Source organism: Stegastes partitus, unplaced genomic scaffold (assembly GCF_000690725.1).
Source record: "Stegastes partitus isolate 25-593 unplaced genomic scaffold, Stegastes_partitus-1.0.2 Scaffold297, whole genome shotgun sequence".
In the NCBI taxonomy this organism is placed as follows: domain Eukaryota; kingdom Metazoa; phylum Chordata; class Actinopteri; family Pomacentridae; genus Stegastes; species Stegastes partitus.
The window spans coordinates 58,311-78,977 of record NW_007578028.1 but is presented as its reverse complement, the minus strand read 5'-3'; the positions used below and the strand labels follow the sequence as shown (position 1 = coordinate 78,977).

Here is a 20,667-nt window from a genome sequence, read left to right as displayed (position 1 = left end):
CTCAGCTAATGGTGTTCGCCGTCTGCCTCAGAACCACCGAAAACACTCTCGCTCATTTCTTTGCGCCCATTCTTTCTCTGTTCAAGTCTCCCCTCTGGTGAGCCGACCCCCAGCTACTCTTTCCCTTCGTCTCTTTCTTCGCCTCTGTTCTCATGAAGTTTGCATTCCACACCTCCTCTGCAGACTGCACACAAAAGAGCAGAAAGCGCCACTCCTGACCTGTGGCAAACATTCCAGTCCTCTGGGCCTTTTCACACAGCCAGAGTCCCTTATTCTTTCAGTAGCATCAGTCTGTCTCTTCCAGTGCTGCCACATGGAGATGCCATCCGACAAGTGATGGCTAGTCTGATATTTTAAGAGGTGAAACAAGTGCAAGAGTGAAAAATTTTATATTTTGAGGTATAAAAATGTAAAGGCAAAATATTTGAAATGCAGTGACTACATTTATTCACCATGACAAATAGTTTAACTGGGATTGTACATTTAGAAGAGCATCTCTAATCACACATTCCATCTTTAATTATGATGAATGAAACCAGACTTCATACAGTCAGCTGGAAAAGCAGGGAAAGTTCCAGGAGCATCTGTCCATGTATCCTTAAAGTCAGTACACAGGAAATTGACTATTAAACTATAAAAAAAAAGGAGGGTTTAGAGAGGAAGAGGGGATGGGAGTGTCATTTTCAATGGATTGGACTTCAGCAATGAGGTTAGAGATGATTTCAACCGAGGGCACAGCTGGAGATTGCTCAGAGGTATCCGAGAGAGGTGAAAAGTTCTGAGGAAGGATAATGAAAAAAAGTCTTACTAAAATGAGGATTTAATCCTGTAGGTATACAAGTGTAGAGGTGCGTTAGTGAAAGTGGAGAGGAGAAAGTTTGAGGTTAAAAGAGGAGGATTTACAACAAGACCTTAAAGGCAGAGAAAGCACGTGCCACAGAAAAGCATGTATGGGCTTGCGTTATTCCTTCCTCTTTGTCTCAGTCCTAACTCCTTCTGTCTCTTAGTGCCTCAATCCTCTGAAATTCCACAGCAATTGCTCGGAGGCCGGCAGGCACCACTAGCCGTCCAGCACTCCTCCTCATCTTCATCCACACCTGTCCACTTTATCTCGAAGCCCAAGGGAAAGCATGCCAGACCCTACTCCAGTGGCTCGTGCCAGCTCTTCTAGCATCATGTCTAGTGTTTGATGGCCATCAAAGTACCCTCAACTTCCCAGTATGGCCGTAACTGGGTATATTAGAATTTAAAAATATAAAAATACATGACCATTTGTTAATCGAGATGCTCAGGCATTCATATGGACACTTGTTGTTGACAGGAATGTGACAGCAGTGCTTTCACTTTAACCCGTTAGTATGATTTCACTGTAGTACAACCAAGTCTAGCTTTAAAATCTAAATTTAAAATGAGTTTTATGACTCAGTGTAAAGCATTAGCTGTTCTGTGCCATAAAATAAAATCAGGAGCCAAACAAGTAGAAGTGACATTGCGTAAATGGATGGCTGGAAAAAAACACAAAGGATGATTTTTGAAGTGCTGGTCGATCTAGGTTTGCTCATGACATGTTTGCTCAAACCTGATCTGCCATAAAAGTGCCTGAAGTGACATACACCCATGGCAATCTTCATACACATTATTAATTTCATGTTGTGGTAGCATGGATATAGGACCATTTGTACATGAGTGTTTTTGGTTGCTTATGGTTTTGGTGCTCTAATATGTCACTTACAAATGAGTGACAAAAGAGAAACCAACATGTTAGTAAAGTGTTTTAGGCCATCATCTGCCATAAGGACAGTATCAGTACACCTAAGTATTGATTCTCCAGTTCTCTGGAACTCTCCTAGAGGGATGAACACCATTCTTACAAAAGATATTTGCCTCTTTGGTGCTTAGATGATAGTGATAAAAGAGTGCTGTTACACACATTGTTTCAGGGTTAGGGCTAGGTAGCCTCCCACAGTTGGATTCAGATCTAGTGACTGTAAAGGTCAGAGGATATAACTCACATAATTTTCATATTCATCAAACCATTCAGTAATGGCCTCTCCATTGGCTTAGTGTCCATTTCAGGATTGATTTTTAAGATTTTATGGTTTGTTATTAAGGTTTTAAATGGGCTCATTCCTCCCTTATTTAGCAGAACTCTTAGAACCCAGTTAGAGCACTGAGGATGACCAACAAGATGCTATTAGATGTTCAAAGATCTAAAAGCAGAAAGAGTGGCAATGGAGCCTTTACATGAGCTGATCCTAATCTATGGAACGGTTTGGTTGTTCATGTAAGAACTGCAGCGACTGTAGAAACTTCTGAGTCACCTTTTCTCTTGTCTTTGGTATTTCATCCAAGTAGACAGGTAGAGCTTGATCCCCTGAATTCATGTTTTTAATTGTATTGTACTATGTATGTATGTATGTATTTTAGAAATAAAATTGTTTTGACTTGACCTGACTTTGAGCGCTGATGCCCTATAAATGGGAGAATTAACATCCTGGAAGAGACCACTCCCCTCAAAGTTTCATCATAGGAAAAGTGTAATCACTTACATCAACTTCATATTAATTTGCAGTGACCCTTCCCTCTAAGTGGACCAGTGATGCCCACACGGTTTAACAGAGCCATGTGATGTCCTCACTGTAGGGGTTAAGCCTTCAGGTTTTCCCTTTAGTTCCTCACCTTGCTGTACCTGTAAGTTTCTGTGGGACTCTCAAAGGTAACAAAATATAATTACATATAAACTAAAGTGTCACTGCAGTGCCTGTTTTGTTTTTGTTTGGACTTGAACCTACCTGATCTGATAATGCAAGTTCTACTTTTCTGATCTTATTTTAACTTCTTCTTTCCAGGAGGAGAAATGGGTCATAGCATAGCGCTGTTTCAAATAAGCAGACATCAGCTTTGCGTGACAGCAAAAGGAAATTGGGCCTGAAATCTATGTAGACTGACAGTCTGCACAGTTTATCACAAGTGGGGGTGATTGGAAGTCAATGAAACAACTTTTTTTTTTCATTCTTAATCTGAGTCACATACAGTTGGCCCAGAAAGTTTTCTGACTCCTTTACTTTTTGAACACCAAAATTAATGAAATTGGCTTTTATTTTTTATTTTTTTGCATCAATTTACACTAAAAAATCCATAATGATGTGAGGATAAAACATGCTTTCTGCAGTTATATTGAAAGGCAAAAACTGAAATCTCTTATTTACCAAAAAATTTTCACACTTATGCATCTGTTCTGTGGCACCACAAATTGTGGTCAGATGATTCCTGTTTGAATTGTCTTTCAGGTGTGTTTGAAACTTGACTGGAGTCAACCAGTTGCAAATTAAATGGACTGGACATAGTTTAGAAAAGCACACACCTGTGTATATCAGGTGCCACAACTGACACTGCATGTCAGGACTAAAACAAGCCAGGAAGCCTGTGATAAAACTGTTGCAAGGCATAAATCAGGAAGAGGGTATAAAAACATCTCTAAAGTGTTCCCAGGAGCATAGTGGCTTCAATGAGTGTGAAATTGAAGGAGTATGAAACCACCAGGACTCTACAGAGTTTGCCATCTGGCAAAGCTTAGTAACTGGACAAGTAGGACCATGGTCAGGAAGGACACCAAGAACAGTGGTTCTAACAGAGCTTCAGAAGTTCTAGGTAGAAGAACCTGCTGAAAGCAAAACTATCTCAGCAGCACTTCATCAGTCAGGTGTTTATGTAGCAGCTAGACTGAAGTCACACTGAGTAAAGAGTACGTGACAGCTGGGAGTTTGTCAGATAGCATTTAAATGATTTTCTGGGCTGATGATTTAAAAACTGAGCTTCGTAGGCAGAAATTTAAACACTACGTCTAGTGAATACCATCCTTACAGGTAAACGTGGTAGGAGTTTGATGCTTTGTGGATGCTTCTCAGCAGCAGGGACTGGAAGACTAGTCAGAACTGAAGGGAGAGGACGGAAGTTCATGGATGCTTCCCATCAAGTCTGACGAAGTTTGACAGGATCTGCCAAGAAGAATGAGATAAACTGCCCAAATCCAGGTGTGCAAAGCTTGTAGAGACTAACCCAGGGAGACTGGAAGCTGTGCTGGCTGCCAAAAGAGCACTGGGAGTATTGAATTAAGGATCTGAATATTTTTGTAACTAGGACATTCAGGTTTAGATTTTTTAAATAAATTTTCTAAAAACACATCTTCTCTTTGTCACTGAGTGGTATTAACTGTGGCTTGATGGGGAACGTACCAGTTTCATTCATTTAAAATCAGATTTACAATACTATAAAGTGTGAAGGGCTCTGAATACTTTCTAAAGCAATTTTTTATTTTTTTTTCCACAGCAAAGCTAAACCTGACTTCTGTTAAGGGCTGACCTTTGGAGGACAAGGCCAGAACTCCACTCACTGTTAAAATATGCCTTCCCTACATTTCTCCTTTCAAAGTTCTGGACAAAAATTAACAGTTCCTCTTCATGATGGAAAGCTTTCCATAACTAACCTCACCCTCAGAGTAGACAAACAACAGTGGAGTAAAACGGTGTTACCAGGGCAGAGACTTAAACAGGGACGTGTATATTCATCACTGTAGGACTGAAATATGTGTTAAAGGGCAGAAATATGCTGTGTCAGAAGGTCCGGTTTAAAATTAGCTGAATGAATGGAATACATAATCAGGTTTCAAAGGTTAGGGAATAATAGTTAGAGAGAATACACTTGTAAATAGTGTGGAGATACTTTAAAGCCTCAACTCTTTACAAATGATAAACAAAAGGTACCTGATTTGAAAAGATGCAGCACTGTAAACCCAGCCACACAAATGTTCTAATTATTCTACTACTAAATGAACATGAACATATTATATTATAACATATGAACATAAATGCATCAAGTATTTCAAACCGTTACAAACTTATACTATATTTTGACAATTCAAAAGCAAAGGCGACCACAAATCTAATCACAAAGCACTCTTAATCAGCAGAACAAACAGTAGCGTTTGAAGTTTAACTCCATGTGAACTTGAAATAGATGCAAAAAACATTCAAGAGACTTAAAAGCGAGGGACATGAAAGACGGATTACTTTCAGCAAATCATTCACCCACTGATCACTCCAGATTACTCTTCAGACCATCCACTCGTGCCTGCTTGGGAGTTATATCATGATCACTATCAGAGCAAATGTTAAAATATGCACTCCTCTGCCATTAAAAAAGAAGAAAAAAACCACGTGTTGAGTGAGAAATCCTGTCAGTTTGCATGTGGTTGCATCACATTTAGCAGCAGGCCCAAACTTGACAGACTCTTGCACTACGGCCTTTAATCACAGGAAGAAGAGCAAATCTTATCTGAGATCTTATCAGACCTACTTTGACCCCTTATAACATCCCTCAAGTACAGAGTCCACAATCACCATAACAGACCCTTGTCAATAGCATGACCCACAAACAGAAACATCGCTGACGTCCAACCTCAGACCATTGTTCTCCGACATTCTTACACTTGCTGATTATTTGTCTTACACTGATGCTGTTAGAATTATTTATTTGTTGAGCCATAATGCATTCAAGGAGGCCTGAGTGCTTGTTAAGTGTGCCTCACTTTACTTTACCACAAGATGGCAGTACAATGCAGCGCATTGGTTAACTAAGTTGCATATAAATGAATTATTGTGTAACTACCCTCTAAACTCAAGCTCAGCCAAGAATGAGAGGCTTTACAATAAATCAGCTGGTGCTCAATAACTACTATATAGTATAACACAGTGGGGCAATAACAAAGAACATAATAATAGGAAGAATAGATGGGATTTTTCTGAAATTATAGGTGCAGCCCAGATATTTTAAAAGCTCCTTTAAATTGTGTAGTTTATTTCGAAATTTAAGATTTTATAAAATAACAAAATATCTTTTTTATTTTATTTTATTTCTTTTTTAAAAAAAAGTTGCACAGGCTACTAAAATATATCAAGGGGAAAACTATCATTAAACTATTTACACAAAGCGCTGAGTGGATGTTACAGTTGTGTGTTGCAGGGGTCACCAGCTCACAAATCAAATAAGCACTGCCCCCTCCACAATGCGCACGTATGCGCATGCACGTCCTCACATTTTTAAGGAATTAACAAGGCTACATTTTGCGGGCAGGCGGCACCTATCAAGTTTTAAAAAGCTGCAAAGGGGTGTTTGCGATGTCACGTCTTTTTTCGTTACTGATTCTATTGAACATGTGACTGAATTAGGCGCTCACATGGCTGCTGTGGCTGCATGATCCGCTTTTAGTCTTTTAAAGTCCGGTGATCGGTAGCTCTCTCGGCAGCGACCATCCGGAGCAGAGGACCGCTGAAAAACACAGCGCCTACCCGGACAAATCATGGCGAACAGCGGGCAGAAAGTTGTGCTGATCACCGGCTGTTCCTCCGGCATCGGGTTACGAATTGCCGTCACGCTGGCCAAAGATGAAAAGAAGCGTTACCATGGTAAATGCGCTTTCTTCTTCATTGTTTCTTTGATCGGACCTATTAGTAGCAAGCCTATAACAGTGTGCTTCGCCTGAAAAGCTATGCCGTGTTTACTTTCCCTTACACTGCTCTGCAATCGCACCAAGCGTCCTTTTACGCACAAAGTTCGATTGAGTTTCATGCGCAACGCTCCGTCTTAACGTCCATACGCGATTTGGTGTAGAGTCCATTGAAGTAGCTAACCCCAGTAATATCGGATCCATATCCTTTTGTAAGGACTGGGATCCAGTCGCCCCTTTTGGTTCAACAATTATCATCTGAAAGCGCAGTTTCCAGGGTAGGGCTCTGCAAGGATGCCGCTTGCCAGGCAGGATTCATAAAAGGAGTCTTGTCAGTTCTCTTTCAAGTGACTTCTCCAGCACAAAGCCCCCTTTTATTGCAGTGAATTGTAGACCGCCTGCTCCGGTTTAGTGCCGTGTCTAATGTGCCTATAGTTCCCTCACTGGAGCGAGTGTTGAAAGGGGGACAAAGTTTGAGACCTGTACAAGCGAGAGTTCAGTCTAAAGCAAGGGCCTTGTTTGAAGTCTTCATTGGTACACAGTGGAGTTACGCTGTCCCATTTTGACATTGTTGGTCTGTGTGTCTCCTCTCCTGCTACCCAGCCATCATTAATGTCACTCTAGGTGTTGGGATTAAAGGCAAAACCTTTCCATGTCAGAATTATGGTGGACCACCTCACCCACCCACCACTGCTGCTTGATGTTTGCCTGAAGACCCCTGTGACCAGATTTAGTTATTAGCCGTGACCCCATGCAGAATTACATAATTGCCATCAGGCCTACAGTCAGCGAGCTAACACTGAAACCCGTGATTACTGTTGTCATCTTATGCATCCTGTAATGAAACTCAGAAAAAATTCATTGCTGTTCTCATTTTACCACCTTAGGAACAACTGTGCAAGGGTTAGTTCGAGTTTTCTTTTTCTTTCGGGGGTCACTGGGATCTGATGGGATTTATCACCGTGAAATAGATGAGCAAAACAAAAGCGATTAACTGCTCCCTCCCTCCCTCCCACCACTGGTTTGACTAGATTTTTTTTTTTTCCACAATGTGACCTGCTTTTAATATTGCCACATCTGAGCAATGAAGCTGATCTGCTCTGTTCCTTTCGGAAATCCAACAGAGATTAAATATTGCATTGTGCACAAAGTAATAATTAGTTGCAGTAACATGCACAAGACTCTGAGAAAAAAAAACCCAAAATACCCTTGTGTTTGCAACGCAGTGTTGCTCATTCAAGAATGTTTAAGCTGCCCAAGAGTAATTCCTTCAGGAGCCAGAGGAACAATGGATCTCTTGTTCACTTCTCTACCAATACGTAAATCTTTCACGAGATGCCATTAATGCACAGTGTGTATCTGACTGCTGGTAGGACAGGCTGTAAGACACTTGTGAAGCAGCATTCCAAAAAAAAAAAAAAGTCCTGATCTCATTGCCATACATCCTGAAATGTTACATCACAAAAACTGCACAGCAATGCAAAACCTCCACAGCGTACCGATCCCTCTCTAATCTTACACATCCAACCCTGTCTCTGTTCAGACAAGAATCAGGTGAGGGTTTGCCTTTATCTGCCAAGGGCAACATGCAGATTTAGAGCAAATGTTGTTTTTTTTTTCCTGCTTATTGCCATTGTGCAACAGCGCTGCCTCGCTTTTCTCTGTTAGATACCGTCAGTCAGCAACGTGTAAGCGGAATACACAAGAATGCTAAGTCAACACTGTGCTGATAGCTGCTGTCGTTGGTCATGATAGATTCCCGTGCTGCATGTAGGTTAATGTTGCACAGCGTGTAAAGTTCAGAGGAAATCAATTCAGTATCCTGTAAACTAACAGGCTTGTTTTTTTCCCTGTGAACTCCGACCCACACGTCTCACTCTGACACAACTTTGAGTGTGTGTGTGTGTGCGTGCGTGTGTTCTTGCTTTTGTGTGTGCATTGAGAAAGTTTCATTTAGTGGTGGCTTCGCAGTCCTGTGTTACTTCATCAGCATTACAATGGGAAGCAGAAAAGAATAATTTATGATTGCTTAGCAAAGATGAATAACTGTGTGACTCACTCAAATAGTCATCATTTTGATATGGATGAATTTAGGTGCTCCACACATTCACAAACATTTCTTTTACAGCTGCAGGTTGTGTTAAAGAACAGATTACTGCTGTTACAGAGGTTCTTCTTTGTTAAGTCTGAAGCCACATCATTTACATACAATCGTTTATCTCTCCTTATCAGTCATTGCCACCATGAGAGACCTGAAGAAGAAGGACAAACTAGTGGAGGCAGCCGGAGATGCATACGGAAAGACCTTGATGCTGCTTCCATTAGATGTGTGCAGTGATGAGTCCGTCCGGCAGTGCATCAACAACGTTAAGGACCGCCATATTGATATCCTGAGTAAGTGGAACAAAATAAAAATAGGGCTGCAGCTCCCTTTCCCCAGGTCTTTTTGATCTATTCCCTGTGTGTGTGTGGAAATAAACTCATGTGCATCTTTTCTGGTATACTTGTGGCAGCTTATAAGTTGTTTTATTCTGTGAAGTCACTAAGTAGTACACAATATGAATTTATACTGTAGAAGTGGATCACTAACTTTTACCATTCCACTATAGTAGCCTGTATTTACTTCAGACTGTAATGTGTTTGGAAGAGTTACGCCTCTTCAAGTTAAATCAGAAAGTGAAATATCGCAGCAGGGAGTTACTCTTATAATTTTACAAAATAAGGGCAAAAGTTTTAAAGATTGGTAACAGAAGTGTTTTGAATCAGTGGTTACACTCTCCACGATTTTGCGGTTGAGTTGAGTAGGTGGAGGGAGGAGATGGGGAGAGTCTTTAAATTCCAGTGGGCAGATACGTTATGCACCCAAACGCAAAGGACCATCACGCTAATATACCGAGTGAGTGTAATAAACTGAAACCAAGCCTCACCTCAGCGTGCCCACAACACCTTACTTTTCTGAAACGAAACAGGAGATGTATTTCCAAACCCAGAAATCTCACCAACAGTTCACAGCGTCACCTTAAAGTGATTTTATGTTGCAGTAAACTGCGTGTTCCCAGATTAATAATCGCTGAATAAGTCATTCTTTTCGGGTCTTGTGTTTAAACCTTTAGTCTGGATAAGGCGTCTATTTTTAAATCTGTCTCGTTCTAACTCTAAATCCAACGTTGACACCCCCCCTTCACCCAATTACTCAACACTCAGAAGCCCTTCAACATGGACTGTAGCTACATGTCATCCCTCTGCTGCTGTCACACACTGACATCTGGTGGTGATATCCAGCAATACCAGCTGTAATCAGTGAGGCTTTATTCTTATTGGAAAGACCAAATAAACACAAAATGCAGTTCTGACTTCATGCTGAGTCAGCAACATCTAAAAAGTTTGTATAATCCTAAATTGGACATATCATGTGTGTGTGTCTGTGTGTTCCCCGTCAGTCAACAATGCAGGTGTGGGCTTGCTTGGTCCCGTGGAGAGCATCAGCATCGAGGAGATGAAACGAGTATTTGAGACCAACTTCTTTGGCGTGGTTCGTATGATCAAAGAAGTGATGCCCGACATGAAGAAGAGGCGTTCAGGACACATCGTGGTCATGAGCAGTGTTATGGGTCTTCAGGGTATGATCTGTGTATAATTAACAATGCATAAGAAAATCTGCAGTGCTCTTAAATGTGATCCCAGAACACTGGAGACGATGTTTACAGTTCTGGCAGTGAGAAGACGTCTTAAGACTTACTTTGTAGTCGACAAGAACACTACACACAGATACTGTAAACCAGCTTAGTAAACTGTTGCATAACATTTGCCTCAAAGCAGTCACAAAAACACTTTTGATTTTTCATCTTAGAATACAAGCAGAAGAATTTAAGTCTGCAGTTCTACACACTTGAGATTAACTGAACAGATTGTCAGCGGTGACGAGTGAAGAATTTAAAACTCTTCAGAATTACTCGTAATGAGCTGTAAATCAGACAGTGTGACTCACAATGAGGATTTTTACCTTTTTAAAATCTGCCTTTTTTGCAACTATTTTTTAGTTGAAGGCTGCAAAATATTTGACATGTTTCGCAATTTCAGTAAAGGTTTACTGACATAACTTCGGTCACATAGCAAGCACTTGCAAAGAATTCTTAGTGTTTGTTTTACCTTGTTTGAAGTAACACATGAGTGAGATTTGCCACAACAAGTTAAAGAGCATCCAATGAGTTGCTAAACTGACTTTCATAATTTTTCTGGCACTTTTGATTGATGTCTGCTTTTAACAGAGTTCATTGACCTTTGATAATATAACGAGTGATGTCCTTTATCTCTTTGTTTTTGTTCTGGACATAGGAGTGGTGTTCAATGATGTTTACACTGCGTCTAAGTTTGCAATGGAAGGCTTCTGTGAGAGTATGGCTGTGCAGCTGATGAAGTTCAATATCCGGTAGATTACCTTCTTTCCTCTGGTCTTCCCTCACATCTGTCTTTACTTTGTACTATACATGCTTCCTCACTCTGTATCTGACTCGCCTCAGGTTGTCCATGATTGAGCCTGGCCCTGTGCACACTGAGTTTGAAACAAAGATGATGGAGGATGTGGCTAAGATGGAGTATCCAGGAGTAGATGCTGACACAGTTCGTTATTTTAAAGATGTTTACCTGCCATCATCCATAGATATATTTGAGGCCATGGGCCAAACACCAGAGGACATAGCCCAAGTAAGTGAATGGGTTTCTCTGCTCACTAACTGTTATAAGCAATCAATTGTGCACACATACTGTGGGCAACGAAATCTGTCTACTCATGCTTTTGTTTCTTATCTCTTCAGTGCACTAAAAAGGTTATTGAGTCAAACAGCCCTCGCTTCAGGAACCTGACCAACAGCCTTTACACACCTATCGTGGCCTTAAAATATGCAGATGAGACTGGCGGCCTGTCTGTGAACACCTTCTACAACCTACTCTTCAATTTCGGCCCTCTCATGCACATCACCATGAGCATCCTCAAGTGCTTGACATGCAGCTGCCTGCGCAGACGCACCATCTCACCCAACTGAAGAGGTCCGTCTGTCCTGCCCCTTACCCTTAACCTCCGATGTGTTGACCCCACCAAGTTCCTCAGTGCCTTTCCCTGAGGTTTTGGGCCGAGCAGGTAGACTAGAACCAGTAACCTGGAGAGAGGAGGCGCCTTTTAGTTCAGAGACACTACCATGATAAGCTTTGCCAGACAACATGCACAATTGCACAAGTTTGTCACAGAGATGTTATATACAGGATGACCTCATGTACTGACACACAAACATGCGTACACAGACATACAAACAGCACACACATTGTAGTATTGTAAATACATGTTATGAAGAAAACGCCATGCTTTGTCTTGGCTTTATGAGAGGAACTGAACGACTGTAGCACAAGTGATTAGATATTGTTGAAAGAGAACACAGACAGAACATGAGATACAAGTCTCACGGACCGACATCAAAGCACAATTAAAGAACTCAGTTAACGGGAGAAACAATAAAATTCTAGAAAATAATACTATAACTTGTAGCCTAGATGATTTTACACTCAGGCTCATCAGTTATGGCATACAGTATATGACAGAATATATATACCTGCTTGTGTTGTGCCCTTAATTTCATGTTTGCCTTAATGTAGTGTTCTCATGGTCATAACTGCTGTTGAATCATGTTTTTAATCTTTTGATAAACTGAATGGTTTTTGGTTTTTAAAGGTTTATGAAGGGTTGGGTCAGATACTTTTAATCTAGCAATTTGATTTAGAAATAAACAGAATTCTGATTTACCCACAGATGTTTACTTTTCAGTTTTTTAAGTACCTCAATAACAAAATTGTGACTTAATATTGATACTAAAAGGATTGCAAAGTTTTTCACTCTGTCGGCAAGACTCCTCGGATACCAAGAGGGGGCAGTATTTCACTGTTTTCAACTAACGGCCAACCTGTGGATTTCACGGGACAGAACTTTTTCAGAGCAGACATTTTGGCTTGACATTGCACAAGAAGTACAGGTGTAAATAAAGACATTACAAACTTGGAGATTCCATTTTGGTCACCCAGTTCCAGAGTCCTTGTATTGTGTGCTTTGGCTCACTGGCCTGACTTACTGCACCATTGTTAACTAAATTTGTTTGACTTGTGCTTTTTCTACGATGCCAAGTTAAAATGTCTGCTGTGGAAGAGAGTTGGAGTTGTGAAGGAATTTGTCCTTAATGAGATGAGTGCAATAAAAATGAATTCAAATCTTTAGATTGTGTTGCAGACGTTGGCTATCATGTTTCTATAAGCAGATTTGTTTCACTGGTTGCATTGGCAAGAATTCATCTTTCCATAATAACACATTAACATTCACCATGTTGGTAGTTCTGAAAGATTATAAAATGTTTTAATGCAACAACAATATCTTATTAGAACCATGAGATCCCTAAAAGACTTTTGGGACCATTATCAGGTAAAAACGCACATAAGGCCACTTGGAGAGCACATGCTAGTGTTTGCATATGCATTTTTGTGAGTGTTCCTATCTGTGCACATGCGCACACATTAGCATGTGTTTGCATGCATGTGAATGTGTGCGTGAATGTGTTATACGAGCATGTCTATGGGCCAAGTTAGTGATCTGTTGATGGATATAAAGAGGTCATGGCCTGCTCCCCATCAAAACCCCTCCCTTGAACCCCCAACCCTCTCACACACACACCCGGCTTTGTGCCGTGTGAGAGAATGTGACCTGGTTCCCATCCCTGAGGAGGGGTGAAAACTAATGACAACCTCAGACACATTGCGCAGCCCTGAGCCTCCCTCTCCAGCTGGCCCCCTTAGCCCATCAGGCTTGGACCCCCTGGTCCTGGTCCACACTGAGAGAGGCCTGCAGTCTGGCCTGTGTAGCCTGGCCACAGTTTGTCCTACGCACCCTTAGCCATTCCCTCATGTCATGTTATTATGCTCTTCCGTGCCCAGGCTGCTTACATGCACCCAGCATGGAGCTCATCAGAGGAGGACAGTGCAACTGGTTGCAGACCTGTAGTTTCTGTGCAGTGTACAATGAGTGCCGTGCCTCGGCTCTGTGTATGTGTCTTCATCAGAGGCGACAGCTTCGCACAATAGAACAAAGACACTGTCAATCACAATCAAATGGGTGTGTGTATGCAGGGGTTGGAGGGGAAGGGGGATAGGGGATCCGAGGAGGATGGGGGAGGAGTCTGTATGTCCTGAATGTTCAGGGGGATGCCAAGACCCAATGTGGGACACTGAAGGCTAATGGCAGGGGGTGGGTGGAGGGTTTGGGCTAGCAAGGGGTGGGGTGTGTCGCACTTGGGAAAATGAGAGTTGGGGTGCCTAGACCTGAATGGAAGACCTATTTACTAATTGAATGAATGCAGGAGTTACAGCAAAGTCTCATTAAACAAGGGGTCTTATCAAACCATTGTTGGGTACCTTTGTTTCACAATCAAGAATGTAATTGTCATATAATGAGGGTAATGTGATGGGGTTAGGTCTTCCCTTAATTGTAACCCTGTCACCATTTCTGAGCAAATAAACACACGCTGGTCACACAGTGCCAGCATGCAACCTCACTGGGCATTTATTCAAACCAGCTGCATTTCTGAACAGCAAATTTCTGAGTGAAAACTGAAAAAAGGAGAAATTCAGTTACTATCTTTGGCATGTTAGCAAGAAACATTCCTTGCAGTCCATTTACATTCTCTGTTGCCAGGTCATTTTACCGCATCCTGCTTCACTTTCATCATCACCAGAGGACCACACCTAAGTCTGACGCAATGGTGAGACGAGGGAGTCAGAGATAATAAAAAAAAACAAAAGGGATCTGCAGAGGTCAGAAAATTGGGAGAGCTGAGCTGTGAAAATAAGAGACAGACGAGGAGACAGAGGAAAGTATGAAAGAAACCGAGGAAGCAAAAGACAGAGCGAGAGCTGTGGGATGCTGTTATTAAGTGGAGCTGATGTCTAGACAGGGTGCTTCAGTCTGATCCCAGGTCAGCCTGGATCTAAACCAGGCTCCACTTTTCTGTTGCTGTTATTGCTTCCATTGCTATCATAGATTGATTCTGAATAATTCTGAATAATGTGACAGAATGGTAAACAGAATAGCCACTTGGTCCAGGAGCAGGCGTAACGGAACAAAACAAAGCTGAAAAAAAAAACAATCTGGAGGTCAGCCTCAATTTAACGTGGCTGCTTGTGACTTGGGAAGTAGCCACATGAGACATATTACTATCCATAGAGCTGAACTAAGGTCTGAGGGGAGCTATCAATCTTTATATAGTTAAAACAGGAGAAGCCCAGGTTGCCCTGTGGTTGGCCTGTGGCTGCCGGGTCCATTAGGGCAGCAGAGTCCACAGGGAGAAACAAACACACAACCTCCTCTCCCCTTCGCCCTCCCTCGCTGTCCATTCCTTTTCTCTCCCCTTCTCGCTCGCTCTCTCTGAGGCCCACTGCCTGTCTGCCCTTTCCTCTGTCCTTCTCCATAACTCCACTGTGCAATGACCTCTCACAAACCCAACGTGGGTCACTTGTTTATTCACACATACAGAGGGGGGTCATCATCTCGCTCTCATTCTGAGCAGGGCTGTTTGTTTGTAAGGGCCATTTGGGATCGTCAAATAAATCAAAAGAATCTTTCTCTCGCTGGCCAGTCATGCACATTGTTTTACATACACAGAACTGCTATTGTCACAGTCATTACAACATTAGTGTTGTCCCTTTTCCCCACTGCTCTTCCAGAACATAAACAATCCATCAGGAATTTCCAGACTGGCCCTCAGTACGGCCACTACCGTATCGTTTTGTTCCACTCTGTTCACTCTCTCAAAACTACCAGTTTCAGTGACTGTGAAACTCTGTGATTAGAGGGTTCAAGCTGTGTAGAAGCTTTACAAATCTTAAACCAGGGGATGCTGCTTCATTGTGTGAGGCTTAAAGATGATGTAATCTGAGTTGAGGAAACATGATCATGTTGTTATTTTATGGACAATGCAGTCAGATTGGTGTAATATTCCATAAGATGAGTCTGACGGAAAAGCTGCCGGTGTCAATACACGGATCTTATTCCAAACCTGAAAGTCTTGTTTTCTGGGCAAGACAAGGCAAGAAGGATGACGGAGTCTGAAAGGGGGAAAAAAAAAAACAGATAAGGAGTAAACAACACTGAAGTGGGCATGCACACAAACAAATCATGATTTTCTCACCATTCTGTGCACTCACATTTCTCTCTCTAACATATCATCTCTCCTTTGGTTTCCAACCTCTGCCACCATGGATCAGTTGTTTCGCTCTTTCTATGCTGTAATTAGATGTCTGGGAATCTGATGTGGACAAGCGTTCGTATTTTTAATTTACAGAAAAGTAACAACATGCTTTGCTTCCTGGTTCAACCAACTCCAAGGAGGGAATATTTCCAACCAGGGGATGTTATCCTTTTAATTTGTTTCCCAAGGATGGCTGAGTTCCTCTCTTATGCCTCTGGCAGCGTGGCTTTAGTGGGTGTTTATGTGCGTATGTGTATGAGTCAGACAGAGAGAGGACTCAAGGACAGATACCAAGTAAAGACAGATAGATAGATAGATAGATAGATAGATAGATAGATAGATAGATAGATAGATAGATAGATAGATAGATAGACGGTTAGTCTCTGTGTGATACATAGTGACCTCATCGGCTCATCTATTGAAGCCTGTTCTTGCCTGGCAACCCTGGCCACATCCCAGACTCATTTCCCTGCCAGAGAGAAAACCTTGCTCAGGACCTGATCAGCTCTGCCATGGATATGATCTATTCACTGTCGCCAACCATAAAGATGAGAAACCGTACGGGGTGCAGGCACACCCTTGCCAGGAAGCCTGTCTCAGCCCAAAGAGCCCACATCATTGTTTATTCAGCTTGAGTGCATCACATCTTGGCAGTGAGGGTGGGAGTGAATAGACATTCAAAATGTCAGTTCATAAGAACGTAATCATAACATAGCTTCAAGTAGAGCCTCACTTAAGCATATGGAATCATGAAAATTACTCTTGTGCACACTTTCGTGCTCCTAATAATACCAGTAGACATTTTAGTCATCTGCTTCGTTCAAGCTCAGATGAACAGTAATCTTTGTGCTGTATCCACCAAGGCAGATTTTTTTTTCTGCTCATTCTTCATGAAAACAAAAGAATGCCTCCATCTATTGACCGTGAAAAGATGTTCGTAGATTTGTCCCCAGTGAAGAGATGTCTTTGTTGGTTATCTCTATTGGTGAGCCGCCTCCATTTGGCTCAGCCTAATCAGAACACAAACACGCCTCTGTCATTTGGCTGCTCTCCCTCTCACCCTCCATTTCTCCCTCTATCTAAGCCTGTCTCTTATTAACTAACACTACAAAGTAGATTCTATTTTCTGCCTCCTCCATTCATTTCCACTTCTGTTTTTTTTTTCTTCCTTTTCCCTCTCATCCTAACACTTGTTTATGGCTGTTTGTGGATGTGTAATAAAAAAATCTCACCATACTGTTTCTCTCTGGCTCTTTTCCTCCCACCTTGGCCGCTGATTTGTTTTTTCTCTTTCATCTTCCTTCTATCTAATCTCCTCATCTAGACGGTGTGTGTCTCTCCCTGAGGCACAGACACTGGGGCCTGACATACATTAACTTTGCTTGTCTGTGCACAGCCTGGTTTCGGTTGCCTTGGGGGAAGTGTTGCGATGTAAAGAGAGTCCCTGAGGGAGAAGACTTGTTCGGTGTTTCTGATGAATACAAGGTGGTCATGTACTGAATTGTGTTCAAACATACAATTCCCTTCCACGAAAAAACAAAAACAAAAAATGCATGCACACTGTACTGCTCACCGTCTAAACCAACATTATGTGTGGCCAAACACGGCCCCTAGAGAAAGATAGAAAGCATTATGAATAAAAACTACTCCCAAATCAGAACAGAATTAAAATCGCTCCAGAAAATGCTGCTGTTGTGCACAAACATTTTAAAGTTTTTCTGTTCCAAATATTTGTACACTAAATTTGAAACCTAAGACTAAAAATTGGGTATCAAACAAACTAAGCTTTTTTTTTTTTTTTTGCTTTCAAATCAGTTTCTAATTCTAAAGTAGACTTTCTGGAAGACACAGTACAGTTTTTTGTGTTCAACATTCTTAACTAAAACTAAACAAAAGACAAATCTTTTGGTCATTTGGAAGGCACTTTCATCTAAAATACAACAAGTACAGAATGTGCCACTTTGCCTGCACTTCTGAATTCTTTTTAGATGTTGGGAGGTATGTACACATGCCTTTAGGCAGAGGGATGTACTCATTAATATGTGACTTCAGGCTCTGAAGGTTCAAGCTGTCCCTTGGTCTTGGGATATTGTTCTTTATTGCAAGCACAATCCTCTATGCATGTAAGTCTGCCACCTTGCGGCTGTGGCTCAGGTGATAGAGTGGGTTTTCCTCTAATCGTACGGTGGCAGGTCGATTAATATCACTAATATAGAAGGGTGTAATATAAATGCAGACCATTTACAATCCACAAGTTGTCTGCTGTTTGCTAACTTCACTGAATGTCAATCTTCTAGTTTTACAGGTTTCATTTCAGCTTTATAGTTGTTTGTATTGCATTTCCAGCAGCCTTTCCCGCCTTTAGTTAACAGATCATGTTGCATACTTTATAGTGAAGTGTAACACTGAAAATTTAAATCAAGAACAAAACTAAATCACATCTCAATATTGAATGTTGCATGTAAAATACCTAAACTAAACTTTGTGTTGTAATGATACGATTGAATGCAGACTACTGTTTTACGATGTGAGAGACACATTATTGTGAATTTGTGGTCATTGTGTTGCTGGCTGAGCTTTGAGATGATTAGAAATGCATGTTAGCGTCTGTTTAAATGCCTCTCCTACTGTTGGATATTTAGTTATTTCTCAACTTCCTCTTTCAAAACACTTTCCAGTGAAACAATTGCGACTGGATGAAACTGTGGATCATTTTTCAGAAACTGACCACTTCTTTCAAAATTCATGAGTAATTTGTTCAGTCAGCACAGTAACCACCAAAACTCGGTGAGGAGTATCTGCAGTCCATTCTGTTTGTTTACACAGGCCACTCTTTTCAGAACACTTGTTTTACTCCAGATTCATGAAGTGTGTTTGAACAACAATAGATAAATACTTTGCTGAAATATATACAAAACTTTGAGGAGTCCATCCAAATTTAGAGTGGCTAAAACAGGAAGAATAAATGTTAAGTTTATAGTTAGCAGATGTTGCCTCTGAAATAATAGAATGTGTGAATGGCTGAAAATATTTGCCTAAAAAGAGGGATTTGTGATGCAAAGAAAGGGGGTTTAGGGTGTAAGGGCTAGGTGTAATGTGACAGAGAACTTGTCTCCAACTGTAGAAGATGTTTATCATATCTACAGTAGGACTGCAATTGTGCTTATTGTTAGATACATTTGTACCATGTGTACATACTGCGTTTAGGTCCTGAGTTGGGAGCCCCTTCTGGAACAACTTTCTGTGCAGAGTATTCATGTTTCTTCTGCCTTCTCTTCTATTTTCTCTGGGTGCTCCAGTTACCACTACCTTAACGATATGCATATTAGTCCTTTAAGCCCTGAGCTATTTTTCAGGCCTTTTCTCGAAAATTACATACCCATAATAAAAACAGTTTATCTCTGCAACCACAAGGTCTATTTGAATAATTATTGTGTCATAACAAAAGGAACACTTGTAAGATTTGTTCAGATGTGTAAATTTCAGTATATATGTTACTGGTTAAAAGTAAATGTAGATGGCACACACACAACTTTAAAAATTTCAGGTTCGCCTAAAAAAAAAAAAAGCAGTTTTAGGACAATTATCTCTTTGGAATGATCCAGCTGCAGCTCTAAACCTCTCCAAAATCATATCACAATATGTGATCGTTCTCCCTGCAAAGGTTGACTCTGAAAAAGTGAAGCAGAACAAAATTGCTAAGTTTTTTATTCAGACAGTTCAGGCGAGGTGACATTTTTGGACACTTTGGCACATTTTGGCACACTGGTGACCATCTGAGTGTTCTTATGTACAAACTAGATATTTCACTTGTATTTCACTAATGGCGTTCAATACAACCAAATACAGCAGTGTTTCAGTTTTTTTTAAATCCTACCAGACCGCTGTCTGTGCTACGCGTCGTGTGCGTAATGGCGACTGGACGTGCTGTGGAGATCCCTTGATGACGCGCGCCCTATCTCCGTGATGGATCGGCCGATTTCACACGGGTGACGGGTGACGTGCTTTCCGTGTGGCACGGGAAGTAGTACTAACTGATTCCGGTGTGGATTTACCGATAAAATAAACTTTTCACGACAAAACAGCTAAGGTAAGAGACATTTTATAACTACAGTTTGACGAAGCGGTTTCGGTTTTTGCTGTTCTTTGGGTTGTTTCTCGCTGATGCTTTGGTTTTAGAGAGCTTTGATGGATATGTTTAGAATCTGGGGACTCTCTGCTTCATTTTGAGAGGTAGGATGTGCGTCTTTCATAACGTACAGTAGCGACAGAGCCAGGAATGTTACGAGTGGGTTGACGTGGTGGCGCTATATCGATTTGCATATTTGATCATTCATTTAGTTGGTGTTTGAGTTGTGTTTGAGGCATGTAGAAATGGCTGATATGTGCTTGTAGCCCAGGTTCTGCTGTTTAATTTGATGTATAACATCACTATATTCTTTCATGATGAGTGCATTGTTTCACACTATTTCTTTCTGTAAAGCCCAAGAGGCCCCCAATTGGGCCTCTCGGGCTTAAGGGGTTAGGTAATATGGACATTATAGCCACTGGCCATACAACTGGAATTGGTCCCTGGGAACTTTGCAAAAGCTGCGCACTGCTTCGACCCAGGACAGTTGCAATGCAGAGGACCAATGTAGTCAAAGTTAAAAATAAAGTATTATTTCATATACACCGAACACAGTCTTTGTATAATATACAAACAATATAATGTGTATTATGTTCAAGAATTACACGATATAATACTTAATCCATCCATCCATCCATCCCTTGTCTGTACACCACTAAATCCTCACTAGGGTCGCGGGGGGCTGGAGCCTATCCCAGCTGACTCAGGGTGAATGCAGGGGGCACTCTGGACAGGTAACCAGTCTATCACAGGGC

At 41.4% G+C, this 20,667-nt stretch overlaps 1 protein-coding gene across 1 annotated transcript; it reads left to right on the top strand.

Moving 5' to 3' along the window:
* The first annotated feature begins 6,102 nt into the window (after positions 1–6,102).
* rdh8a (retinol dehydrogenase 8a) lies at positions 6,103–12,763 on the top strand. Its single transcript, XM_008283079.1, has 6 exons — positions 6,103–6,464; positions 8,738–8,899; positions 9,946–10,125; positions 10,841–10,934; positions 11,026–11,209; positions 11,320–12,763. The coding sequence occupies exons 1-6, from the start codon at positions 6,359–6,361 to the stop codon at positions 11,545–11,547; spliced, it is 954 nt and encodes a 317-aa protein (XP_008281301.1). The 5' UTR covers positions 6,103–6,358; the 3' UTR covers positions 11,548–12,763.
* The last annotated feature ends 7,904 nt before the right edge of the window (positions 12,764–20,667 follow it).

Excerpts from the sequence above, each read along its gene's own strand:
- rdh8a (XM_008283079.1), top strand. The coding sequence starts at position 6,359 with ATGGCGAACAGCGGGCAGAAAGTTGTGCTGATCACCGGCTGTTCCTCC. Across the intron at positions 8,900-9,945 it reads CCGCCATATTGATATCCTGA|TCAACAATGCAGGTGTGGGC; the intron begins GTAAGTGGAACA and ends GTTCCCCGTCAG. Across the intron at positions 10,935-11,025 it reads CTGATGAAGTTCAATATCCG|GTTGTCCATGATTGAGCCTG; the intron begins GTAGATTACCTT and ends GACTCGCCTCAG.